Source organism: Piliocolobus tephrosceles, chromosome 1, assembly GCF_002776525.5.
Source record: "Piliocolobus tephrosceles isolate RC106 chromosome 1, ASM277652v3, whole genome shotgun sequence".
NCBI classification, from domain to species: domain Eukaryota; kingdom Metazoa; phylum Chordata; class Mammalia; order Primates; family Cercopithecidae; genus Piliocolobus; species Piliocolobus tephrosceles.
In genome coordinates, this window is record NC_045434.1 from 211,892,021 (window position 1) to 211,919,212 (window position 27,192).

Consider the following 27,192-nt stretch of genomic DNA (forward strand, 5'->3'; position numbering starts at 1 on the left):
CATCTGCAGGATTTGAGGCTCCAGCCTTTCACTGACTTGGCAGACGGATCCTGAAACCTGCTCGCTGTCAGGCTTTTTTTTTTTTTTTTGAGATGGAGTCTTGCTCTGTCACCCAGGCGGGAGTGCAGTGGCATGATCTTCGCTCACTGCAACATTCTGCCTCCCAGGTTCAAGCAATTCTCCTGCCTCAGCCTCCCGAGTAGCTGGGACTACAGTCATGCGGCATCATGCCCAGCTAATTTTTTGTATTTTTAGTAGAGACTCCATCTCAAAAACAAACAAACAAACAAAAACGTATTTTAATTTACCATTGATTTTTACTACTTTTTTTTTTTTTGAGACGGAGTCTTGCTCTGTCACCAGGCTGGAGTGCAGTGGCGCGATCTCAGCTCACTGCAAACTCCACCAACTGGGGTCAAGCGATTCTCCTGCCTCAGCCTCCCAAGTAGCTTGGATTACAGGCGCGTGCCACTACATACAGCTAATTTTTGTATTTTTAGTAGAGATGGGGTTTCACCATATTGGCCAGGATGGTCTCGATCTCTTGACCCTGTGATCCATCTCAGGATCGCCTCGGCCTCCCAAACTGCTGGGATTACAGGCGTGAGCCACTGCGCCCAGATGATTTTTACTAAACTTTTAAGCTTTAGTTTAGGCAACAGATCAAAACTTCTTTCCCCAGTTAGTAACACCCAGATTGTTTCAGACCCCCAAATGGGAAGTCCAAAATATCAAGCTGTAGAATTCCTATGTCTTAGCTTCTGCAGTGTTTCTCTGCAAAGGGGCCAGGATGACCCCAGCATTCCTGTCTTCACTCTCAGAGCTGTACAAATTATGCTTTTCAATGTATTCTTGGACAAGATCTGGTACCAAGTAGCGAATGCTCTGGCCCCTTCTGAGGGCTCTGCGGATTTTTGTGGATGAGATGTCATTAGTGATCCATTCATTCACCACGTGAATGTTGCTCCGGTGTTTCCACAGCACGTCCGATTCATAGATAAATTTCTGAGCATCATTTCCAGCCCGAGTTACACATATGAGCCCATAGTTGGCCACGATTTGGGTGATGTCTTCACTCTTCCACAAATTGGGAACAGCAAAGGACTCCAATAAATCTGCCCCACACAGCAGCTTGACCTTTGGCACCGCTGGGAAGAATAAAACAGAGCTTTGGGGTACGATTTTTCTTCCCCTCTCTAACGCCTCCAAGTGGAAAGGGGTTTACTTTTCTAATAACCTGCTGTATCAAAATGAAGGTATGTATATGCTTTTCAAGAATGAGGGTTTAGGCCGAGTGTGGTGGCTCATGCCTGTAATCCCAGCACTCTGGGAGGCCGAGGCGGGTGGATCACTCGAGGTCAGGAGTTTGAGACCAGCCTGACCAACATGGTGAAATACTGTCTCTACTAAAAATACAAAATTAGCCGGGGGTGGTGGCGCATGCTTGTAACCCCAGATACTCGGGAGGCTGAGGCAGGAGAATCGCTTGAACTCGGGAGGCAGAGGTTGCAGTGAGCCAAGATCATGCCATCGCACTCCAGCCTGGGCAACAAGAGCAAAACTCCGTCTCAAAAAAAAAAAATGAATGACAGTTCACAGTTTTTATGAGAATCAGATTCCCAAAAAAGACCCAGGACACCTCAAAGATTAGAGACCACTGAAGGAGAAATAAGCTCCCAGTGCCTTTTACTCTCCTTCGCTTCATGAAACTAACAAGGGGCATTTTCCAGACACCCACAAGTGTGCAATATAAAACGAAAATAAAGGCCAGGCATAGTGGCTGACACCTGTAATCCTAGCACTTTGGGAGGCCGAGGCAGGAGGACTGCTTGGGGCCAGGAGTTCAAGACCAACCTGGCCAACATAGCAAGACTCCATCTCAAAAAACAAAAAAATAAGGCCCAGGCGCCATGGCTCACGCCTGTAATCCCAGCACTTTGGGAGGCCGAGGAGGGCAGTTCACAAGGTCAGGAGATTAAGACTATCCTGGCTAACACGGTGAAACCCCATCTCTACTAAAAATACAAAAAAAATTAGATGGGCGTGGTGGTGGGCATCTGTAGTCCCAGCTGCTTGGGAAGCTGAGGCAGGAGAATGGCGTGAACCCGGGAGGCGGAGCTTGCAATGAGCCGAGATTGTGCCACTGCACTCCAGCCTGGGCGACAGAGCAAGATTGCCTCAAAAAAAAAAAAAAAAAAAAAAATACACAGGGGTTTGCTCAGCTATAGAATCTTATCAACTCTAGTCCGTGGGTCTTGCTAAAACATACAAACCTTTTGTTTTTGGCTCTAGGGATTTCTTTTGACTAGAATCTTGTTTTTCAGTCCACTTCCTCTTCCTTCCAAGCCTTTCTACCGTAGGTGAGTTCTGCGGGTGATCACAGTGACTAGCCTCCAATTTCTCTTGATGATATCTATAAAACAACAAAACAATAGAATATTTCTCCTTCTCACATGCTCCATTAAAATATAACATGAACATTATTTATAGCGGGTGCGGTGGCTCACACCTGTAATCCCAGCACTTTGGGAGGCCGAGGCAGGTGGATCACGAGGTCAGGAGATCAAGACCATCCTTGCTAACACGGTGAAACCCCGTCTCTACTAAACATACAAAAAATTAGCTGGGCGCCGTGGCAGGCACCTGTAATCCCAGCTACTCAGGAGGCTGAGGCAGGAGAATCACTTGAACCTGGGAGGCAGAGGTTGCAGTAAGCCAAGATCACACCATTGCACTTTAGCCTGGGCAACAGAGTGAGACTCCGTCTCAAAAAAAGAAAAAAAAAAAAAGAATATCATTAACATTACTTATTTATTTATTATTTTGAGATGGTGCCTTGCTCTGTTGCCCAGGCTGGAGTGCAGTGTACAATCTTGGCTCACTGTAACCTCTAGGTCCTGGGTTCAAACAATTCTCTTGCCTCAGCCTCCTGAGCAGCTGGGATTACAGGTGCACACCACCATGTGCAGCTAATTTTTTTGGTATTTTTAGTAGCGATGGGGTTTCACCATGTTGGCCAGGCTGGTCTTTAACTTCTGACCTCAAGCGACCTGCCCACCTCAGCCTCCCAAAGTGCTGGGATTATAGGCCCCTGGCCAACAATATTTATTATATGCCACACATTACACTGAATCCTTTACATGGATTATCTGATTAAGTCTTCTCAACATAAGATGACTGTTGTGAGGCCGGGCGCGGTGGCTCAAGCCTGTAATCCCAGCACTTTGGGAGGCCGAGACGGGCGGATCACGAGGTCAGGAGATCGAGACCATCCTGGCTAACACGGTGAAACCTCGTCTCTACTAAAAAATACAAAAAACTAGCCGGGCGAGGTGGCGGGCGCCTGTAGTCCCAGCTACTCTGAAGGCTGAGGCAGGAGAATGGCGTAAACCCGGGAGGCGGAGCTTGCAGTGAGCTGAGATCCGGCCACTGCACTCCAGTCCGGGCCACAGAGTGAGACTCCGCCTCAAAAAAAAAAAAAAAAAAAAAAAAAGATGACTGTTGTGGAAGACTAAAAAAAATTAAAAATCTTCTCTGCCGGGCATGGTGGCTCACGCCTATAATCCCAGGACTTTGGGAGGCCAAAGCGGGTAGATGACCTGATGTTAGGAGCTCGAGACACAGCCTGACCAACATGGAGAAACCCGGTCTCTGCTAAAAATACAAAATTAGCTGGGTGTCGTGGTGCACGCCTGTCATCCCAGCTACTCGGGAGGATGAGTCAGGAGAATCACTTGGACCCAGGAGGTGGAGGTTGCAGTGAGCCATGGTCATGCCGTTGCACTCCAGCCTGGGCAGAAGAGCAAAATTCCGTCTCAAAAGAAAAAAAAAAATCTTCTCAACATCCTGTATCATAAATATTATTATCTCCATAAGGGAGGGGAAAAGGAGGCTTACAGTTGCAGCTCCAGCTCCTGGCACAGTCTGTGAAACACAGGAGGCACATTCAATAACAATTTGATTGAGTGAATGTTTTGGGTTTTTTTTTGGTTTGTTTTTTAGAGACACAGGCTCACTCTATTGACCAGGATGGAGCGCAGTGGCACAACTGTAGCTCGCCGCAACCAAGAACTTCTGGGCTCAAGTGATCCTACTGCCTCAGCCTCCCAAATAGCTGGGACTACAGGCACGTGCCACCATGTTCAGCTAACTTTTGTTTTTTGAGAGATGAGGCCTCACTATGTTGCCCACACTGGTCTTGAACTCCTGGCCTCAAGCAATCCTCCTGCCTCAGACTCCCAAAGTGCTGGGATTACAGATGTGAGCCACCATGACCAGCCTGAACGTTTTGGTTATTACAAAGTGACTATATTATTGCCACCTTGCAGCTAGTTTCACTGAAAATACTTCTGATTTTAATGTGCTGCTCATCTCTTATATCAGAATTGTTTATTACCCCATTGAGAGAGGACACTGACTAATTTGCCTAAGGTCATTTAACTTATAAGTATTAATAGGAGAGCCAGGACTTGAACCCCAGCAGTCTGGTCCAGAGCCCACACTCTTGATCACTGAAGAGTGTGGCTTAATCTTGTAACAAAGAACCAGAACACCAAGGAGAAGGTCCTAGAGCGGCAAGGGCCTGAGGCCTTAAAGGAAGGGGCCCTAAGCAGGATTTGTGTATAGCTCTATTCTGGGCTGGCAGCAGGGTGCCCACTGTTTCCAAACTGTGCAATGTTACCCAAATAACATCAGCGACACTTGTGGGATCCAACTGTCGGCCTTTATTTCCCTACATCCCAACCCTGATGACTATTTAATGGGCGATAAGGTTACTATAAAGCCAGAGGGTTGGGCAGGGCTGTGGCCCAGGAACTTGGTCCCTCATGGGATAATTTTTTGCCATCAAGCAGTGGAGACTCTTCTCCCTGCCAAGTCTGAAAAGGAAGTCCTCTTGAGAGATCACTGCGCGAGATGTTTCCTACTCATCCTACTCAGTGCCCAATTCTGCCCAACACACTTCCCAGAGGTCCTTGCAGCAGGTTCTGGACTTGACTGCAATTCTGCTAATGAGATTCTCTCCTGAGAGATCTGGAAGGCAGAAGGAGGACAGAGGCCATCGTCCTGGGACTGTGGAGCCTGATAAGTAATCTTTTTTTTTTGAGACTGAGTCTTGCTCCGTTGCCCAGGCTGGAGTGCCGTGGTGCAATCTCAGCTCACTGCAACCTCCACCTCCCGGGTTCAAGCGATTCTCCCGCCTCAGCCTCCCAAGTGGCTTGGACTACAGGCGTGTGCCACCACACCCAGCTAATTTTTGTATTTTTAGAAGAGACGGGGTTTTGCCATGTTGGCCAGGGTGGTCTCGAACTCCTGACCTCAGGTGATCCACCCACCTTTGCTAGGATTACAGGCATGAGCTACGATGCCCAGCCTGATCCTATTGTTGCGCTATTTATAGCCAGTAATCCTTTCTAGTATGGGTGTGGTGGCTAGACGCTGGAGTCCACTGTCCTGTCACCAACTTTAGGAGACTGAGACAGTTCAGTAGCAGCAGCAGAATTGGTTTGTTGAACTCTGACGGCAACATCAGAGGAGTGACCTTGATTTCCACTTCTCCAGCTCTTTTACTTTTTTTTTTTTTTTTTTGAGACAGTCTCACTCTGTTGCCCAGGCTGGAGTGCAGTGGCACAATTTCAGTTCACCGCAACCTCCGCCTCCCAGGTTCAGACAATTCTCCTGCCTCAGCCAACCTAGTAGCTGGGACTACAGGCATGGGCTCAGCTAACTTTGTATTTCTAGTAGAGACAGGATTTCACCATGTTGGCCAGGCTGGTCTTGAACTCCTGGACTCAGGTGATCTGCCCACCTCAGCCTCCCAAAGTGCTGGGATTATAGTCATGAGCTACCACGCCTGGCCTCAGCTCTTTTAAGTACTTTTTGCCGAAGTACTTAAATCTTTTTCCACTTAAAATACCCAGAGTGGTTTCTATTTCCTAGTCTGAACACAAATGATACGGTCAGTAACTGGAAGGTTCAGAACTCTAAGAACAGATACTAAACAGAAAGTCTTTTCAGGAAGCCCTTTCATTTTAAACTCAAGATAACAATAGGCCAGGCATGGTAGCTCACATTTGTAATCCCAGCACTTTGGGAGGCCTAGGTGGGAGGATTGCTTGAGGCCAGGAGTTTGAGATCAGCCTAGGCAACATAGCAAGGCCCTACCTCCAGCAAAAGAAAGTTTAAAAAAATCAAAATAACATTAAGAAATAACTAGGTGTCGGCCGGGCGCAATGGCTCAAGCCTGTAATCCCAGCACTTTGGGAGGCTGAGACGGGCGGATCACGAGGTCAGGAGATCGAGACCATCCTGGCTAACCCGGTGAAACCCCGTCTCTACTAAAAAACACAAAAAATTAGCCGGGCAAGGTGGCGGGCGCCTGTAGTCCCAGCTACTCGGGAGGCTGAGGCAGGAGAATGGCGTGAACCCGGGAGGCGGAGCTTGCAGTGAGCTGAGATCCGGCCACTGCACTCCAGCCTGGGCGACAGAGCGAGACTCCGTCTCAAAAAAAGAAAAAAGAAAAAAAAAAAAGAAATAACTAGGTGTCAGCCAGGCGCGGTGGCTCGCCTCTGTAATCCCCGTGCTTTGGGAGGCTGAGATGGGCAGATCACCTGAGGTCAGGAGTTCAAGGCCAGTCTGGCCAACCGGGTGAAACCCCAGCTCTACTAAAAATAAAAAAATAGGCTGGGCATGGTGGCAGGCGCCTGTAATCCCAGCTACTCAGGAGGCTGAGGCAGGGGAATGGCTTGAACCCAGGAGGCGGAGGTTGCAGTGAGCCGAGATCATGCTGTTGCACTCCAGCCTGGGCAACAAGAGTGAAACTCTATCTCAAAAAAAAAAAAAAGAAAGAAAGAGAAATAATTAGGTGTTGGGAGGCTGAGGCAGGTAGATCACCTGAGGTCAGGAGTTCAAGACCAGCCTGGCCAACAAGGTAGAACCCCATTTCTACTAAAAATACAAAAATTAGCAGGGCGTGGTGGTGGGCACCTGTAGTCCCAGCTACTTGGGAGGCTGAGGCAGGAGAATTGCTTGAACCCGGGAGGCAGAGGTTGCAGTGAGCTGAGAATGCGCCACTACACTCCAGCCTGGGTGACAGAGCAAGACTCCGTCTCAAAAAAAAAAAAAAAAAAAGAAATAATTAGATGTCACTTACTCTGGTTTTTGAACCCTTAACTTCAAAAAGTTTCATACCTTAGAATTGCTTCAAAGGTATGGGCACACAAATCTATGACTCCCTCCAGATGCTGTCATGGAAGCAGCACACAAATCAGGCCTGTCCATGATCATGCAGCACTTGATGCTTCTCTTCCTTAAATTATCTGCCTGTCTCTTTTTTTTTTTTTTTGAGACGGAGTCTCGCTCTGTCACCCAGGCTGGAGTGCAATGGCGTGATCTCCACTCACTGCAAGCTCTGTCTCCCAGGTTCACGCCTGTCCCGACCCGCGGGACAGTCGAACGGGCCCTGTAAGGGGGAGTGGGAATGGAGGACACAAGAAAACACGAGAAATGGAGACAAGACAAATAGCCTGATCAAGTGTCGTTTAATGGTGGCAGTGCAATGCCTTATATAGGCTGGCAGAGGAAGAGGTTGGGCCAGGGCGGTGACGGGGGCGGGGGGATTTTCTCAAATTACAATTGCGCATGCGCCGTGGGTTTGTAATTTTCCCGGGCGCGGGATCGCACCGGCGCAGTAGACTGCATATCTTCCCCGGCGGGAAAAAGTTTGCAAACGCGGGAAAGGTTTGGGCCCGCGCGGGAAAGGTTTAGGCGCGCGGGAAAGGTTTTAGGCGTGCACAGGAACAGTTTATAATGAAGAACCCGGAAATGAGCCATTTTGTCTCCGCTTTGCGGAGATCAAGCAACTGAGGTCGGCTAACTCCGGGCCTCATGGCTCCGGACACACGCCATTCTCCTGCCTCAGCCTCCTGAGTAGCTTGGACTACAGGCGCCCGCCACCACGCCCCGCTAATTTTTTCTGTTTTTAGTAGAGACGGGGTTTCACCGTGTTAACCAGGATAGTCTCAATCTCCTGACCTTGTGATCCACCCGCCTCAGCCTCCCAAAGTGCTGGGATTACAGGCCTGAGCCACTACGCTGGCCGCCTGTCTCTTTTATACTTAGACTGATGATAATAATATCTTCTGGCAATTTTGCCTTTCTCATTTGGGGCACAGACAGGCCAGGCAGGCTTCCTCTATTTTCTAACAGTGATATCATATAGTAGCAAGCATGCAAACATCTTTTTTTCTGAGATGGAATCTTGCTCTGTCACCCAGGCTGGAGTGCATCGGCACAATCTCGGCTCACTGCAACCTCCAACCCCAGGGTTCAAGCGAATCTCCTGCCTCAGCCTCCCAAGTAGCTGAGATTACAGGCGTGCGCCACCATGTCCGGCTAATTTTTGTATTTTTAGTAGAGACGAGTTTTCACCATGTTGGCCAGGCTGATGTCAAATTCCTGACCTCAGGTGATCCAACTGCCTCAGCCTCCCAAAGTGCTGGGATTACAGGCGTGAGCCACTGTGCCTGGCCGCAAACAACTTAAAACATAAAGACACAGAAAGGCTAAGGAAGATCCATCCTTCGGTGCTGTGCTCTATAGTCTTGTAGTAACCTTCCACAGGAATGGCTTACAACACACGTGACAGTTTTGCAAATCTGTATGGTCATAGATGTAAGCAACATTGAAACACGGTAAAAACATAAGCCGCTTAGCCATTTACACAGAACTGACAAAGTTGATTACACCATAAATACCTTAGCACCTTAAGAGTCTCTTTCCACTCCTTCTGAAGACTTTCCCATGTATCAACTTCCACCCATTTGGAATTCTTGGTGGCAAGTTCTGCCATGATGACCCGGTGATACGCAGGAATGAGTCCTTTCTTCTTGTAGGCATCACCAACAGGAGAGATGATGCCTTTGACAACTGTGTATCTTCCTGGATAAAGAGTTAGGTTTCACACTAGGTATAACAAATTCAATTTTATGCACGATCAATATTATTTGTTTTGTTTTGTTTGTTGAGACAGAGTGTTGCTCTGTTCCCCAGGCTGCACTGGCGTGATCTCGGCTCACTGCAACCTCCGCCTCCTAGGTTGAAGCGATTCTGACTCAGCCTCCCGAGCAGCTGGGATTACAGGCGCGTACCTCCATGCTGGCTAATTTTTGTATTTTTAGTGGAGACGGGGTTTTTACCATGTTAGCCAAGAGGTCTTCAACTCCTGACCTCAAGTGATCTGCCTGCCTCAGCCTCCCAAAGTGCTGGGACTACAGGCATGAGTCACCATGCCTGGCCAATATTGTTTTATAATCACAGATTCTCTTTCTTTAGGGATTCCAGCTTATTAGCTGATTGATCAATTAACTGACTGAAATTATGGTAAAATATACCCAAGTGTACAGTTCTTTGATAATAAGTACAAACACGCTGTTGTGCAACCATTGCGCCTATCCATCTCCAGAATTTTCTCACCTTCCCCAACTGGAACTCTGTACCTCACCTCATTCCCCTATACAGTTAAATTCTATTGATATTGCCAAATTGCTTTGTAAAAAGCCTTAATTTGTATTGTCCACCTAGATGTATGCAAAAGCCCATTTCTCAATGTCAGAGGCAAATAGTGAGCTTTAGCAGCCATCCATCCATCTACCTATCAGCATATTATATGATCATTTATGTAACAAAAAAATCGAGGCCAGGTGTGGTGGCTCACATCTGTAATTCCAGTGCTTTGGGAGACCGAGGCAGGAGAATCACTTGAGCCCAGGAGCTCAACACCAACATGGGCAAAATAGTGGGACTCAGTTTCTACAAAAAATTAAAAAATTAGCCAGATGTGGTGGCATGCCTGTAGTCATAGCTACTTAGGAGCCTGCGGCAGGCGGCTCACTTGAGCCCGGGAGGTAAAGGCTTTTTGTAGTGAGCTGTGATCTTGCCACTGTACTCCAGCCTGCCCAGCCAGGGTGACAGAGAGAACCATTTCCAAAAAAAAAAAAAAAAAAAAAAATCTGTATTATACACACAAATGTTTGCATATAAATTCATACAAAGAGTGGAAGGATACACATTAAACTGTTATTGTTATGTTATGTTACAGTGGCTCATGCCTGTAATTCCAGCACTTTGGGAGGCCGAAGTGGGAGGATCACTTGAGAACAGGAGTTCAAGAGCAGCCTGGTCAACATGGTGAAACCCCATTTCTACTAAAAATACAAAAATAGGCCGGGCATGGTGGTGTGTGCCTGTAATCCCAGTTACTGGGGAGGCTGAGGCAAGAGAACCGCTTGAATTCAGGAAGTGGAGGTTGCAGTGAGCCAAGACCAGGCCACTGCACTCCAGCCTGGGCGACAAAGCAAGGCTCTATAGAGTCGAGGTATCGCCACATTGGCCAGGCTGATCTCAAACTCCTAACCTCAGGTAATCTGCCCCCTCTGGCTCTCCAAGTGCTGGGATTACAGGTATGAGCCACCACGCCCAGCCTATTCATGCATTTTTTTTTTTTTTTTTTTTTTCCGAGATGGAGTCTCCTCTGTCACCCAGGCTGAAGTGCAGTGGCGCCATGTTGGCTCACTGCAAGTTCCACCTCCCGGGTTCACGCCATTCTCCTGCCTCAGCCTCCCGAGTAGCTGGGACTATAGGCGCCTGCCATCACACCCGGCTAATTTTTTTGTATTTTTAGTAGAGATGGGGTTTCACGGTGTTAGCCAGGATGGTCTCAATCTCCTGACCTTGTGATCTGTCCACCTCGGCCTCCCAAAGTGCTGGGATTACAGGCGTGAGCCACCACACCCAGCCTCATTGTTTATGAAAACTTTTAGCCGGGTGTGGTGGCTCACGCCTGTGATCCCAGCACTTTGGGAGGCCTGATGTTAGGAGTTTGAGACCAGCCTGACCAACATGCCCAACATGGAGAAACCCTGTCTCTACTAAAAATACAAAAAATTAGCTGGGTGTGGTGGCACATGTCTGTAATCCCAGTTACTCAGGAGGGTGAGGCAGGAGAATTGCTTGAACCCAGGAGATGGAGGTTGCGGTGAGCCGAGATTGTGCCACTGCACTCCAGCCTGGGCAACAAGAGTGAAACCCCATCACAAAAAAGAGAAAAAGAAAGAAAGAAAAAAGAAAAATTTAAAAGCCGTGTCTGATCCTGGAGGTTTTATGTATGCTAAAGTACAAGCTTTCGCTTTTTGCCTTAAGTAATGGGGAACTCCTGAAGTAGATTAAGCACAGGGATGACAGAATCTAATTCCTTTTTTCTGGGAGGGGTGGTCAGGGTCTTGCTCTGATGTCCAGGCTGGTGGGCAAAGGTGCAATCATGGCTCACAGTAGCCTAGACCTCCCGGGCTCAAGCAGTCCTCCTACTTCAGTCTCCTGAGTAGCTGGGACCACAGGCACATGCCACCATACCTGGCTAATTTTTATAATTTTTTTGTAAAGATGAGGTCTCTGTTTCCCAGGTTGGTCTCAAACTCCTGGCCTCAAGTGATCCTCCCACCTCAGCCTCCCGAAGCACTGGGATTACAGGTGTGAGCCACTGTACCTGGCGTATTTTCTATTCTATAGGTCATAGCCAGATGCTCAATTCTTCCCTCATACTTCACCCTCTTTCTTGGCTAAGAATTCACTATACAAGGGAGCAGGACAGCATGTTTGTGCCCAGTGGATGAAATGTGTATTCTGAAACAGACCCAGCCATGCTGGTTCTCTAGCCTTTTTTTTTTTGTCTCCAGGCTAGAGTGCAGTGGCGCGATCCGGCTCACTGCAACCTCCACCTCCCAGGTTCAAGCAATTCTACTGCCTCAGCCTCCTGAGTAGCTGGGACTACAAGCATAGCTAATTATTGTATGTTTTAGTAGAGACGGGGTTTTACCATGTTGGCTAGGATGGTCTCAATCTCTTGACCTCGTGATCCGCCCGTCTCAGCCTTCCAAAATGCTGGGATTGCAGGTGTGAGCCACCATGCCTGGCTGGTTCTCTAGTCTTAAGTTGCTTTTGGCTACTGCTCCTACCTGTTCCATTCATGTAGTCCTTGGCCAGCTCAAACAACCTGAGGTGCATGTTGGTGATGGGATTGAAGGAACCACAAGCAAGGAGAACCACTTCAGTCTTGGAATCGTCCATGGTAAAAACTTGAAGTTGTTGATCTAATTGGAAAACTGTGACACCTCCCTTGTTGTCTACAAGGGAAAAAGAAAATAAATTCGGTTACATATTTTTTTTGTCTAAGATGAGGTCTTGCTCTGCCACCCTGGCTAGAACATAGTGGTGTAACCACAGCTGACGGCACCCTCAGACTCCTGGGCTCAAGTGATGCTCCCACCTCAGCCTCTAAAGTAGCTGGGAACACAGGCACACACCAAAGAGATTGGCTAATTATTATTATTATTATTATTTTTTTTTTTTTTTTTGAGACGGAGTCTTGCTGTGTCTCCTGGGCTGGAGTGCAGTGGCCGGATCTCAGCTCACTGCAAGCTCCACCTCCCGGGTTTTACGCCATTCTCCTGCCTCAGCCTCCGGAGTTGCTGGGACTACAGGCGCCCGCCACCTCGCCCGGCTAGTTTTTTTTGTATTTTTAGTAGAGACGGGGTTTCACCGTGTTAGCCAGGATGGTCTCGATCTCCTGACCTCATGATCCGCCCGTCTCGGCCTCCCAAAGTGCTGGGATTACAGGCTTGAGCCACCGCGCCCGGCCGAGATTGGCTAATTATTTTAAAAACTAATTTTTGTAGAGATGGGGGTCTTGCTATGTTGCCCAGGCTGGTATCAGACTACTAGTCTCAAGCAATCCTTCCACCTCAGTCTCTCAAAGTGCTGGGATTACAAGCATGAGTCACCATGCCCAGCCCAGTTATAGGTCTTTTGATGTCCTTCCATGTTCTCATTCACAATAGATGGATTAAAAGTATTTGGCTTAAGGCCAGGCGTGGTGGCTCAAGCCTGTAATCCCAGCACTTTGGGAGGCCGAGACGGACGGATCACGAGGTCAGGAGATCGAGACCATCCTGGCTAACACAGTGAAACCCCGTCTCTACTAAAAAAATACAAAAAAACTAGCCGGGCGAGGTGGCGGGCGCCTGTAGTCCTAGCTACTCGGGAGGCTGAGGCAGGAGAATGGCGTAAACCCGGGAGGCAGAGCTTGCAGTGAGCCGAGATCCGGCCACTGCACTCCAGCCTGGGCGACAGAGCGAGACTCCGTCTCAAAAAAAAAAAAAAAAAGTATTTGGCTTAGGCCGGGCTTGGTGGCTCACACTTGTAATCCCAGCACTTTGAGAGGCCAAGGTGGGCGGATCACGAGGTCAGGAGATCGAGACCATCCTGGCTGACACAGTGAAACCCCATCTCTACTGAAAATACAAAAAAATTAGCCGGGCGTAGTGGCAGTCGCCTGTAGTCCCAGCTACTTGGGAGGGTGAAGCAGAATGGCATGAACCAGGGAGGCAGAGCTTGCAGTGGCTGAGATGGCACCCCACTGCACTCCAGCCTGGGCGACAGAGCGAGACTCCGTCTCAAAAAAAAAAAAACAAAAAAGGATTTGGCTTCGGCTGGGCACGGTGGCTCACGCCTGTAATTCCAGTACTTTAGGAGACTGGGGCAGGCGGATCATGAGGTCAAGAGATCAAGACCATCCTGGCCAACATGGTGAAATCCCATCTTTACTAAAAATACAAAAATTAGCTGGGTGTAGTGGCACATGCCTGTAATCCCACCTACTTGGGAGGCTGAGGCAGGAGAACCACTTGAACCCGGGAGGCGGAGGTTGCAGTGGCCAAGATTGCGCCATTGCACCCCAGCCTGGTGACAGAGTGAGACTTCATCTCAAAAAGAAAAAGAAAAAAAAAATCTGGCTTCAATCATTATGCTAACTGTAAAAATGCTTCCGCATCTCCATCCCTCCTTTTCAATGTGAAATTTGCAGCTCCCACCATGAAGAGATGGAATTGACTTCTCCACATTTTTTGACTTGCTTTGGCCAAAAGAATGTGGCACAAGTGATAGTGTGGAGGATGCCAGAACACGTGGGAGCGCAGCAATGCTCCCACTGATAGATATCCAACCCCCGCCCCCATGTGGGGAACACGGCCATCCCCGACCAGCCAACAACTACAGTCCCTCTGCTCAGACACCTGACAGACCCAAGTGAGGTCAACCAAACCTGGCTCAGATCGCCAAGCCAACAAGCTGACCTAGTCTCAAAAACAAAAATTAGTGTTCATTATCATATGTCACTCAAGTTTTGTGATCGCACTATTGTGGCCACAGTTAATTAACACAACAATATTATCATCTACCAAATATAGCATTTTTGTCTTTTAATCAACATGAGAGTAACATCATAATTTTCCACTGAATAGAATTTACAAACCTCTTTTTCATATCAATTATTCCACTGATCCTTCCATAACCCTAATGAAGTAACGTAAGGCATCCAATTTTAAATTTTTATTTTATTATTATTTTTTTTGAGACGGAGTCTTGCTCTGTCACCCAGGCTGGAGTGCAGTGGTGCGATCTCGGCTCACTGCAAGCTCCGCCTCCTGGGTTCATGCCATTCTCCTGCCTCAGCCTCCCGAGTAGCTGGGACTATAGGCGCCCACCAACACACACAGCTAATTTTTTGTATTTTTAGTAGAGACAGGGTTTCACTGTGTTAGCCAGGATGGTCTCGATCTCCTGACCTTGTGATCCGCCCGCCTCAGCCTCTCAAAGTGCTGGGTTTACAGGTGTGAGCCACTGTGCCTAGCCTAATTTCTGTACTTTTAGTGGAGTCAGGGTTTCACCTCGTTAGCCAGGCTGGTCTCAAACTCCTGACCTTAAGTGATCCATCTGCCTCGGCCTCCCAGAGTGCTGGGATTACAGGCGTGAGCCACCGTGCCCACCTTGTCCCAGTTTTTATCAATCTTAAAAAGGAGAAAATAATACTACCCACCTCCTGATTGTTGTGAGGATTAAATGAAACAATACAGATCCAGGACATAAAACTACATTTGGCAGGCCGGGCACGGTGGCTCACGCCTGTAATCCCAGCACTTTGGGAGGCTGAGACAGGCGAATCACTACGTCAGGAGATCCAGAACATCATGGCTAACACGGTGAAATCCCATCTCCACTAAAAATACAAAAAAAATTAGCTGGGCGTGGTGGCGGGCACCTGTAGTCCCAGCTACTCGGAAGGCTGAGGCAGGAGAATGGCATGAATCTGGGAGGTGGAGCTTGCAGTGAGCCAAGACCGCACCACTGCACTCCATCCTGGGCGACAGAGCGAGACTCCATCTCAAAAAAAAAAAAACAAAAAAAACTACATTTGGCAAATAGCAAATATGCTATGAATATAGCTATTATGAATGTTGCATATTATGTCACTAGAATTGTTTGTCTTTTGTTTTTTGATTTTTGAGACAGTATCTCACTCTGTTGCCCAGGCTGGAGTACAGCGGTGCGATCTCAGGTGACTGCAACCTCCATCTGCCAGGATCAAGTGATCCTTCGACCTCAGCCTCCCAAGTAGCTGGGACTACAGGCATGCACTGGCTAATTGTTTTTTTTTTTTTGTATTTTTTTGTAGAGATGGGGTTTCGCATATTGCCCAGGCTGGTCTCAAACTCCTGGGCTCAGAATATCGAAGCGAACCTGCCCACGTTGGCCTTCCAAAGTGCTGGGCTTACAGGTATGAGCCACTGTGCTCAGCAAGCAATTTTTTTTTTTTTTTAAATCAAGAAAACATCAATTTCAAATGGTTTAACCTACAACTGCTATTCTATTCAATCTGGTTTTTTCCCAGAGGATTTTCTTCCTGGAACTCTCCTCCTATCTAGATGAAAAATCTCTATTTGTGAAGCTATTATTCTGAAAACTTCTTTGTCTCTCTCCTGGATTAGATTCCCTGTTTATTTCTCTTTGCTTTCTAATTTTTCTGGAGCATATCCTCAAGCAGTTTCATGATAAAAGTGACCTCCCACACACCCTTTATCATGAAACTACTTGAGAATATGCTCCAGTAGGATGTGTGGGAGAACAAATAAGTTTGATATGTGCATGGGAGATCAAGTAAGTTTGATGATGTCGTTATTCTTCCTTCAATGATTAATGGCTTGAGAGAATTCTTTTCAACTCAATAACTTCAAAATTTTTGGGGGGTTGGGGAGGACTTAGTTTCACTCTGTCGCCCAGGCTGGAGTACAGTGGAAAGATCTTGGCTCCCTGCAACCTCTGCCTCTCAGGTTTAAGCAATTCTCCTGCCTCAGCCTCTTGAGTAGCTGGGATTATAGATATCCGCCAACATGCCTGGCTAATTTTTGTATTTTTAGTAGACACAGGGTTTCACCATGTTGGCCAGGCTGGTCTTGAACCTCAGACCTCAGATGATCTGCCTGCCTCGGCCTTTTAAAGTGTTGGGATTACAGGCTCGAGGCACTGTGACCAGCCCAAAAATTTTTTGAAATTATTTTCTTTTAAAATTATAAAGGCACTTCTTCATTATTTGCTGGCATTCAACATGGCTGTTGAAAGTCTGATGTCATTCTAATCCTTGTTCCTTTATATGTAACCTGCTTTTTCTAGAAGATGTGTAGTATATTATCTTATCCCTAGTACGCTGCACTGCCCAGTGATGAGAGTATCTTTTTCATTCATTGTAGAGAACCTTTTAATCTCAAACTCAATTCATTTGGTTCTGAATTGTTTCCTTGATAAATGCTTCCTACTAGTTTTCAATAAGTTAAAAAAACAAAAACAGAAACAAAAACTTTGCTATTGTAAAGGTTTTCAAAATAAAAATTTTTAAATAATTTTCTTTTTTTTTTTTTGAGACTAAGTCTCACTCTATTGCCCAGGCTGGAGTGCAGTGGCGAAATCTTGGCTCACTACAATTTCCGTTTCCTGGGTTCAATCGATTCTCCTGCTTCAGCCTCCTGAGTAGCTAAGATTACATGCGCCTGCCACCATGCCCAGCTAATTTTTTTTTTTTTTCCTTTTTTTTTTTTGTGGAGAACGGGGTCTCGCTATATTACCCAGGCAGGTCTCGAACTCCTGGGCTCAAGCTATCCTCCCACCTCTGCCTCCCTGAGAGCTGGGATTACAGGCATGAGCCCGGCAACCCAGCTAATTTTTGTATTTTTAGTAGAGATGCGGTTTACCATGTTGGCTAGGCTGGTCTTGAACTCCTGACCTCAGGTGATCCGCCTCCCTCAGCCTCCCAAAGTGTTGGGATTATAGGCGTGAGCCACAACGCCTGGCCAGTAATAAATATTTATAAATAATTTCTTTCTGTTTTGAGATGGAGTCTCCCTCTGTCACCCAGGGTGGAGTGCGGTGGCACGATCTCAGCTCACTATAGCCTCTGCCTCCCGGGTTAAAGTGATTCTCCTGCCTCAGCCTCCAAAGTAGCTGGGACTACAGGCATGGCCCACTATGCCAGGCCAATTTTCATATTTTTGGTAGAGACAGGGTTTCGCCATGTTGGCCAGGCTGGTCTTGAACTTCTAACCTCAAGTGATCCGACTGCTTCAGCCTCCCAAAGTGCTGGGATTACAGGCATGAGCCACCGTGCCCAGCCAAATACTTATAAAGAAATTTTTTTTTTGAGAGAGGATCTTGGTGTGTTGCCCAGGCTGGAGTCCAGTGGCATGATCATAGGTCACTGCAGCCTTTGCCTCCTGGGCTCAAGTGATCTTCCCACCTAAGCCTCAAAGTAGCTGGGAGCACAGGCACATGCCACCGTGGCTCACGTCTCAAAGTGCTGGGTCTCACTGTTGTCGACGTGGGTCTCGGATTCCTGGCTTCCTGCCTCGGCCTCCCAAAGGGCTGGGATTACAGGCATGAGCCCCTGTGCTTGGCCTTCAAAATAAACATTCTTGGCCAGGCGTGGTTGCTCACACCTGTAATCCCAGCACTTTGAGACGTCAAGGCAGGGAGATCACTTGAGGCCAGGAGTTCAAGACCAGCTTGGCCAACATGGTGAAACCCCATCTCTACCAAAAACAGAAAACTTAGCGAGTATGGTGGCGCACACATGTAATCCCAGGTACTCGGGAGACTGAGGCAGGAGAATCACTTGAACCTGGCAGGCAAGGGTTGCAGTGAGCCGCGACTGCACCACTGCACTGCAGCCTGGGTGACAGAGTGAGACTCTGTCTCAGAATAACAATAATACAAATACAAAAAAGTAACAAATATTCTTATATATCCAAAGTATGTCTTAAAAATAATCATTCTGAGATCTTTTTTTTCTTTTTTGAGACGGAGTCCCACTTTGTCGCCAAGCTGGAGTGCAGTGGTACAATTTCAGCTCACTGCAACCTCTGCCTCCTGGGTTCAAGCGATTCTCTTGCCTCAGCCTCCTGAATAGCTGTGACTACAGGTGCCCGCCACCACACCGAGCTAATGTTTGCAGTTTTAGTAAAGACAGGGTTTCACCATGTTTGCCAGGATGGTCTTGATCTCTTGACCTCATGATCCGCCTGCCTTGGCCTCCCAAAGTGCTGGAATTACAGGCATGAGCCACCGTGCCCGGCTCTGAGATCTTATAAATATAATTCCAGGGACGTAATCTTGCTCAAAGTATTTTCAAAACTTTTGGGGAATTTTTTGTAGAGCTTGAAGCTTTTTTTTTTTTTGAGACAGAGTCTCACTTTGTCACCCAGACTGGAGTACAGTGGAACAATCTCAGCTCACTGCAACCTCCGCCTCCCCAGCTCAAGTGATTCTCCTGCCTCAGCCTCCCGAGTAGCTGGGACTACAGGTGTGTGTTACCACGCCTGGCCAATTTTTTCTTTCTTTTTTTTTTTTTTTAAATTTTTTCTTTTTTTAGTAGAAATGGGGTTTCACCATGTTAGCCCAGGATGGTCTTGATCTCTTGATCTCGTGATCCACCTGCCTCGGCCTCCCAAAGTGCTGGAATTACAGGCATGAGCCACTGCACACAGCTGCTTGAAGCATTTTTTAAATTAACATAGAAATAAAGCAAATGACAACAAACACATCAGCAGTTATATGCTACTTTTTAGTTCATAAAAATAAAAGTATAGAATACTTTTATTTTTTCTTTTTGAGACAGGGTCTTGTTCTGTCACCCAGGCTGGGAAAGCTGGGAGGTTTAGCTTGAACATAGCTAACTGCAGCCACGATCTCCTGGGCTCAAGAATCCTCCTTTCTCAGCTTCTCGTGTAGCTGGGACTTCAGGCACACATCACCACACCCAGCTAATCTTTCTATTTTTGGGTAGAGAAGGAGTCTCATTTTGCTGCCCAGGCTTTGCTTCCCACTTTGGGAAGTGGAGGTGGGAGGATTGCTTGAGCCCAGGAGTTCAAGACCCAGGGCTCAAGTGAGCCTCCCACCTCTGCTTCTCAAAGTGCTGGGATTACAGGTGTGAACCACCACGCCTGGTTTTATAAAAATACTTTCGGCCAGGTGTGGTAGCTCACACCTGTAATCTCTGCACTTTGGGAGGCCTAGGTAGGTGGATCACTTGAGGCCAGGAGTTTGAGACCAGCCTGGCCAACATGGTGAGATCCCATCCCTACCAAATGTATAAAAATCAGCCAGGTGGGCCGGGCGCGGTGGCTCAAGCCTGTAATCCCAGCACTTTGGGAGGCCAAGACGGGCGGATCACAAGGTCAGGAGATCGAGACCATCCTGGCTAACACGGTGAAACCTCGTCTCTACTAAAATACAAAAAATTAGCCGGGCGTGTTGGCGGGTGCCTGTAGTCCCAGCTACTCGGGAGGCTGAGGCAGGAGAATGGCATGAACCCGGGAGGCGGAGCTTGCAGTGAGCTGAGATCTGGCCACTGCACTCCAGCCCGGGCGACAGAGCAAGACTCTGTCTCAAAAAAAAAAAAAAAAAAAAAAATCAGCCAGGTGTGGTGGCTGGCACCTGTTATCCCAGCTACTTGGGAGGCTGAGGCATGAGAATTGCTTGAATCCAGTAGGTGGAGGTTGCAGTGAGCCGAGATCACACCTCAGTACTCCAGGCTGCGTGACAGGTTGAAACTCTGTCTCAAAAAAAAAAAAAAAAAGGCTGGGCATGGTGGCTCATGTGTAATCCCAGCACTTTGGGAGGCCGAGGCAGGCCGATCACGAGGTCAGGAAATCGAGACCATCCTGGTTAACACGGTGAAACCCCATCTCTACCAAAAAGCACAAAAAATTAGCGGGGTGTGGTGGCAGGTACCTGTAGTCCCAGCTACTTGGGAGGCTGAGGCAGGAGAATGGCGTGAACCCGGGAGGCAGAGCTTGCAGTGAGCCAAGATCGCGCCACTGCACTCCAGCCTGGGTGACAGAGCAAGACTCTGTCTCAAAAAAAAAAAAAAAAAATTCATACACATTGTCATTTCTCACAAAAAAATTCGGCCAAAAGCATTTAGCATGTTCCAAATTATAATCTATAGTTATTTAGTTTTTCCAGTTAATCTTCGACCTTTGGATATTTAGGTTTTTCTAATTTTTCACTATTACAAACATCTCAAAAAAGAAATAATGGGGACCAGACAGCTCACACCTGTAATCCCAGCACTTTGGGAGGCCGGGGTGGGTGGATGACGAGGTCAGAAGCTGGAGACCAGTCTGGCCAACATGGTGAAATCCCGTCTTTACTAAAAAATACAAAAATTAGCTGGGTGTGGTGGCGTGCGCCTGTAATCCCAGGTACTCAGGAGGCTGAGGCAGGAGAATCGTTTGAACCTGGGAGGTGGAGGTTGCAGTGAGCCTAGATCGCACCACTGCACTCCAACCTGGGGGACACAGCAAGATTCCATCTTCGAAAAAGGAAAAAAATAAATAGTGTGTTAAAAACGAATCTGGAAATTAAGGCTATGCAATGCCTCACTGTGTACGTCTAAGACTTGGCAATACTCAAAACATCTGTGTCAAGACTGTCCATTTGTAGCCTAATAGTAGTCAGACATAACTGCTAGGCTGACCAACTTGCTTTTGTTCAGATTTTATGCTCTCAGTGGACAAAGCTAGTGAATGGCACATCAGGGTGAGAATTTAGGTTTCCAGACTCTTAAGCTCTCTCCCCAAGAAGAAAAGTGGGAGATAAACTGGAACAGCGTAGATTGGAACTGAGCCCTATCATAGCTAAGGAGTTGAAAAATATCAACTTTAACCCCTTGGACAATGGGAAGCTTTGAAGGTTTCTGAGGAAAGGAGTGACAACAGGGTTCTCAAAATAATATGACATGGGTGTTAAAAACCCTTATTTGGGCCGGGCGTGGTGGCTCACGCCTATAATCCCAGCACTTTGGAGGCCGAGGCAGGTGGATCACGAGGTCAGGAGATTGAGACCATCCTGGCTAACACAGTGAAACCCCGTCTCTACTGAAAATACAAAAAAATTAGCCGGGCGAGATGGCGAGTACCTGTAGTCCCAGCTACTCGGGAGGCTGAGGCAGGAGAATGGCGTGAATCTGGGAGTCGGAGCTTGCAGTGAGCCAAGATCGCACCACTGCACTCCAGCCTGGGCGACAGAGCGAGACTCCACCTCAAAAATAAATAAATAAATAAATAAATAAATAAATAAATAAATAAATAAATAAATAAATAAAAATAACCCTTATTTGGTTGTGTGATCTTGATTTGATCTCTTAACTCCGTCTTTAGGTTCTTCATGGATAAAATGGAGATAACGAGAAGGCCAATCTCAGTTACTTTGAGGATTAATTCTGAGGATAACACATAGCAAGGGGCTTACCATATTGCCTGGCACAGTGTTAAAATGAATGGTAGCTGTTATTTTTGAGGAAAGTGGTGTTACTGATGATACTGATGATATACAATTCATTGGACGGGGTGAAACAAGATAGGAGCCACAAATAGTCGGTGGAAATGGAAGTAAGAAATATACTTGGGGTCCAGGCGCAGTAGGTCACGCCTGTAATCCCAGCATTTGAGAGGGCAGGGTGGGTGGATCACCTGAGGTTGGGAGTTCAAGACCAGCCTGACCAACATGGAGAAACCCTGTCTCTATTAAAAATACAAAATTAGCCAGGCATGGTGGCGCATGCCTATAATCCCAGCTACTTGGGAGGCTGAGGCAGGAGAATCGCTTGAACCCAGGAGGTGGAGGTTGCAGTGAGCCGAGATCACACCATTGCACTCCAGCCTGGGCAACAAGAACAAAACCTGTCTCAAAAAAAAAAAAGAATTATACTGGGGCCTTCTCGAAAGAAGGCAGAGTGGTGGGCTCACAGGGACACTGCTAACTGTTCTTAGGGAACAAAGAAGAAGGTTCAGTAGTAGTCAGTAGGGCATTAGAAAAAAACGAGTTCATCACTTAGAATGATTGAAATGTCTTACCTTTCAGTTATCATCCCAAGTATGATACCAGGATTCACTTGGGGCTTGGACCCATACCTTTTATCCCTACCCCAGGCTGCCAATTTCCATAAAAACTACCCGTGGTATTATGGGGTGGGGTGATGAATGTGACATGCCCATAGTACCCTGAGGCCTACAGAGAAATCAGAGTAGCCACCAGCCACTGAGCATGCTCTCAAAGACTGGTGGAGGGGCTAGGTTCAGCTGGCGTCTAACAGAGAGCTGGCGTCAGACATCCCCGGCCATCTCAGGTTTCAGGTACTAATTCCCAAGAGAGAGATGGAAGACGGGTAAGGCTGAGTTCAAGAGGTGTGGATCCTCAAGGGAGCTGCTGCAGTTCTGAAACAGACTTCAGGGAAGGAAGGAACAAAGAGTTTTAGCTCTTTGGGGCTTGGGGATGAGCTCAGGTTTCCATGTGATGCTCAAGGGATGCAGAGGGGCTGGGGAAGCTGATCTCTCAGCATAAAGGAAGCTGTCTTTCTCCCTTGTTACATCTATAACTAGTCTCGGCCGGGCGCAGTGGCTCAAGCCTGTAATCCCAGCACTTTGGGAGGCCGAGATGGGCAGATCATGAAGTCAGGAGATCGAGACCATCCTGGCTAACATGGTGAAACCCCGTCTCTACTAAAAAATACAAAAAAAAAAACTAGCTGGGCGAGGTGGCGGGCGCCTGTAGTCCCAGCTACTCCGGAGGCTGAGACAGGAGAATAGTGTGAACCAGGGAGGTGGAGCTTGCAGTGAGCTGAGATCCGGCCACTGCACTCCAGCCTGGGCGACAGAGCAAGACTCTGTCTCAAAAAAAAAAAAAAAAAAAATCAACTTTTCAAAAACAATAGTAATTCTGTTTGGCTCTCCCTGTCACATATTTCAGGATGCTCAGTATTAAACCTGCGTTGGATAAGAGTTAAATGTGGCTGACCTCACCACCTCTCAGGATTTACATCTCTAAAAGGATGCCATTCCTTTCAAAAACAGTAACTTCAAGCATGTAGCTATGTTCTTGTTCCAACAGTGCTGCCATTAAATATTCTTGGGGGTATATTTTGAAATTGCATATTCTTTTGAGTACCTTCATTGGGGATAAATCTGTCTTTGGAGGGTATATTTGATTTCTGTGAATGCCCTAAAGTTATTCAGTGCTAAACTCAATTAATAAAATAATCAATGTGAATTTAATAGTTTACAGTGAAGAAGGGAGTTAGAATGATTAGTTAATGGGAAGATTTTCTTTCTTTTTTGGGGGGGTTGGGGTACGGAGTCTCACTGTCCCACAAGCTGGAGTACGGCAACATGGGATCTGGGCTCACTGTAACCTCCACCTCCCAGGTTCAAGCCATTCTCCTGCCTCAGCCTCCTGAGTAGCTGGGATTACAGGTGCGCACCACCATGACTGGCTAATTTTTGTAGTTTTAGTAGAGACACGGTTTCACCATGTTGGTCAGGCTGGTCTCGAACTCCTGACCTCATGATCTGCCTGCTTTGGTCTCCCAAAGTGCTGGGATTACTGGCATGAGTCACTGTACCCGGCCTTTTTTTTTTTTTTTTTGAGATGGAGTTTTGCTCTTGTACCCAGGCTGGAGTGCAATGCCTTGATCTCAGCTCATTGCAACCTCCGCCTCCCGGGTTCAAGAGATTCTTCTGCCTCAGCCTCCTGCATAGCTGGGACTACAAACACCCGCCACCACGCCCAGCTAATTTTTGTATTTTTAGTAGAGATGGGGGTTTTACCATGTTGGCCAGGCTGGTCTCAAACTCCCGACCTCAGGTGATCCACCTGCCTTGGTCTCCCAAAGTGCTGGGATTACAGGCTTAAGCCACTGTACCTGACCAAGATTTTCTTATATGCCATGGAAACTACACACATGTAATCTCAAAAGAATTTCAAGGCCGGGCGCGGTGACTCAAGCCTGTAATCCCAGCACTTTGGGAGGCCGAGACGGGCGGATCACGAGGTCAGGAGATCAAGACTATCCTGGCTAACACGGTGAAACCCCGTCTCTACTAAAAAAATACAAAAAACTAGCCGGGTGAGGTGGCAGGCGCCTGTAGTCCCAGCTACTCGGGAGGCTGAGGTAGGAGAATGGCCTAAACCTGGGAGGCGGAGCTTGCAGTGAGCTGAGATCCGGCCACTGCACTCCAGCCTGGGCGACAGAGCGAGACTCCGTCTCAAAAAAAAAAAAAAAAAAGAATTTCAAAAATATTTTGAGCAGTAACAATTTTCATCTGGTTGTACAAATTGTGGTAGGTAGATTAACTTGTCAGTTAACAGTCTGTTTCCTCATTTAAAAAATGGAAAACTGGCCGGGAGCGGTGGCTCAAGCCTGTAATCCCAGCAGTTTGGGAGGCCGAGGCGGGTGGATCATGAGGTCAGGAGATCGAGACCATCCTGGCTAACGTGGTGAAACCCCATCTCTACTAAAAATACAAAAAACTAGCCGGGCATGGTGGCGGGCGCCTGTAGTCCCAGCTACTCGGAGGCTGCGGCAGGAGAATGGTGTGAACCCGGGAGACGGAGCTTGCAGTGAGGTGAGATCGCACCACTGCATTCCAGCCTGGGCAACACAGCAAGACTCCGTCTCAAAAAAAAAAAAAAAAAAAAAGGAAAACCATAGTCCTATGTCATAGGATTTTGTGCATATTAAATTAGGTAATCCATATAAAATGTTTGACACATTTGTCTATGAATTATGAATATTGATAACTTAGTATTACTTGCAGGTTGTTTTACATTAATTTACAGTCATGATAAAGGAACCAAGGTTCTAAAGATTCCCTAAAGATCAGTATCAACAGGCTGGGAGCAGTGGCTCACGCCTGTAATCCCAGTACTTCGGGAGACTGATGCCCCATCTCTACTAAAAATACAAAAATTAGTCGGGCGTGGTGGTGTGCTTCTGTGGTCCCAGATACTCAGGAGGCTGAGGCAGGAGAATTGCTTGAACTTGGGAGGCAGAGGTTGCCGTGAGCCAAGATCACACCATTGTATTCCAGCCTGGGTGACAGAGCAAGACTCCATCTCAAAAAAACAAAACAAAACAAAACAAGACAAAACAAAACATCAGTATCAACAAAGCCTGCTACATAACAGGAGATCGATAAGTAGTAACTATTATTAATATTCTTATTGAAGTATTATTAGAATTTTATTAGAATGCAATGGATCTCAATTCATCTTCATTATGTTTAAAACTTTATCTCTATAGTTAAATGTAACATTATCACCAAACAGAACCTGAATTTGGTTTCTGGAAGCTATTTCATCACTCAACGAGTAATGTAAAATGTAACTCACTGTGTCCCACGCAGCCGGGTGACAGTGTCCTTGGTTGGAATTACCACCCTGGTTCTCCAGTTCCATGTTCTGCTAAGGTAGGTTCTTATACTTGGCAACTCAACACGCATTTCTCACCTGTGGACACGGCTTGGGTGCTCTCTGGGATTTTTGCTCCGTGTTTAATCACAGCCTGCCCCATTTTTCTGCCCCTATTATCAAGGGCAATCACCTACTTCACTTCTTTGAAAAGCCAAAAATCTCAATACAGTGAAGACAGCTGTGGGTAAACTGAGTTCAACTTTTATTTTTATTTATTTATTTATTTTTTTGAGATGGAGTCTCGCTCTGTTGCCGGGGCTGGAGTGCAGTGGCCGGATCTCAGCTCACTGCAAGCTCCGCCTCCCGGGTTTACGCCATTCTCCTGCCTCAGCCTCCGCAGTAGCTGGGACTACAGGCGCCCGCCACCTCGCCGGGCTAGATTTTTGTATTTTTTAGTAGAGACGGGGTTTCACCGTGTTAGCCAGGATGGTCTTGATCTCCTGACCTCGTGATCCGCCCGTCTCGGCCTCCCAAAGTGCTGGGATTACAGGCTTGAGCCACCGCGCCCGGCCCTGAGTTTAACTTTTAATCCACACTTACTTCTTCTGGTATAGAAAGCCATTAAATAGGAGACAATGAGGGGACCAATGTCTCAATTTACGGATTCCCTGGAGACCAGTCCCAACAGTCTAGCGTTAGCTAATGTCTGCAGGGCTGAGGGTGACAGGCACGCCCAACCTGATTATTACTTAATATGTTCTCTCAGATTCTGTCTTAGAAATTATTCTTAGCGGAAACAGTCAATTAATAACTTTAATTCTAAAAAAAATCTGAAAACTGAGAATCTACTTAAGTGAGGGGGAGGGACATGAAGCTGCAACACTCCTTGTAATTAGCCAAATTCAAACTCACCAGCTTCTATTACAGGAAGTCCGTGTAAAGTAAGTCATTTTTTCTTACTACAGGTCAGAATTCCCATTAAATAGTTTTAGACCAGCCTGGCCAACATGGTGAAGCCCTGTCTCGCATGTGGCGCATGCCTGTAATCCCAGCTACTCAGGAGGCTCAGGCAGGAGAATTGCTTGAACCCAGGAGGTGGAGGTTACAGTGAGCCGAGTTCACGCCACCGCACTCCAGCCTGGGCGACAGAGCGAGACTCCGTCTCAAAAAAAAAAAAAACAACAAAAACAAAACAAAACAAAAAAAAAAAAAACGAAGAAAAAGAAAAAAAAGAGAAAGCCAGGTGTGCAGTGGCTCACACCTATAATCCTAGCACTTTGGGAGGCCGAGGTGGGTGGATCACAAGGTCAGGAGTTCGAGACCAGCCTGACCAACATAGTGAAATCCCATCTCAACTAAAAATACAAAAATTATCCAGGTATGGTGGCATGTGCCTGTAATCCTAGATACTCAGGATCCTGAGGCAGGAGAATCGCTTGAACCTGGGAGGCGGAGGTTGCAGTGAGCCATGATCACACCATTACATTCCAGCCTGAGTGACAGAGTGAGACTCTGTCTCAAAAAAAAAAAAAAAAAAAAAGGGAAAAGAAAAAGAAAACCATATAA

The 27,192-nt window shown here is 47.0% G+C and overlaps 2 protein-coding genes across 5 annotated transcripts in view; one reads left to right on the forward strand and one right to left on the reverse strand.

Moving 5' to 3' along the window:
- Window positions 1-324: 324 nt before the first annotated feature.
- The window catches only part of NMNAT1 (nicotinamide nucleotide adenylyltransferase 1), a 43,458-nt gene continuing 16,590 nt past the window's right edge, over window positions 325-27,192 (reverse strand). For 3 of the 4 annotated variants that reach the window (XM_023215301.1, XM_023215302.1, XM_023215304.1), the window contains exons 3-6: window positions 12,009-12,176; window positions 8,754-8,937; window positions 2,274-2,413; window positions 325-1,148 (exon numbers count right to left, since the gene is read on the reverse strand). In XM_023215301.1, the coding sequence (XP_023071069.1) occupies window positions 748-1,148; window positions 2,274-2,413; window positions 8,754-8,937; window positions 12,009-12,120 (837 nt within the window). In that variant the 5' untranslated portion in view covers window positions 12,121-12,176 and the 3' untranslated portion in view covers window positions 325-747. Of the gene's footprint in view, window positions 1,149-2,273; window positions 2,414-8,753; window positions 8,938-12,008; window positions 12,177-21,355; window positions 21,392-27,192 lie in introns of those variants that run through there. The other variant, XM_023215305.3, reaches the window with a different exon arrangement.
- Window positions 22,483-27,192, forward strand: part of LOC116418931 — a 12,430-nt gene continuing 7,720 nt past the window's right edge. Inside the window, exons 1-2 of the mRNA XM_031936229.1 lie at window positions 22,483-22,571; window positions 26,523-26,551. Coding sequence (XP_031792089.1) covers window positions 22,483-22,571; window positions 26,523-26,551 — 118 coding nt within the window. The remainder of the gene's footprint in view (window positions 22,572-26,522; window positions 26,552-27,192) is intronic.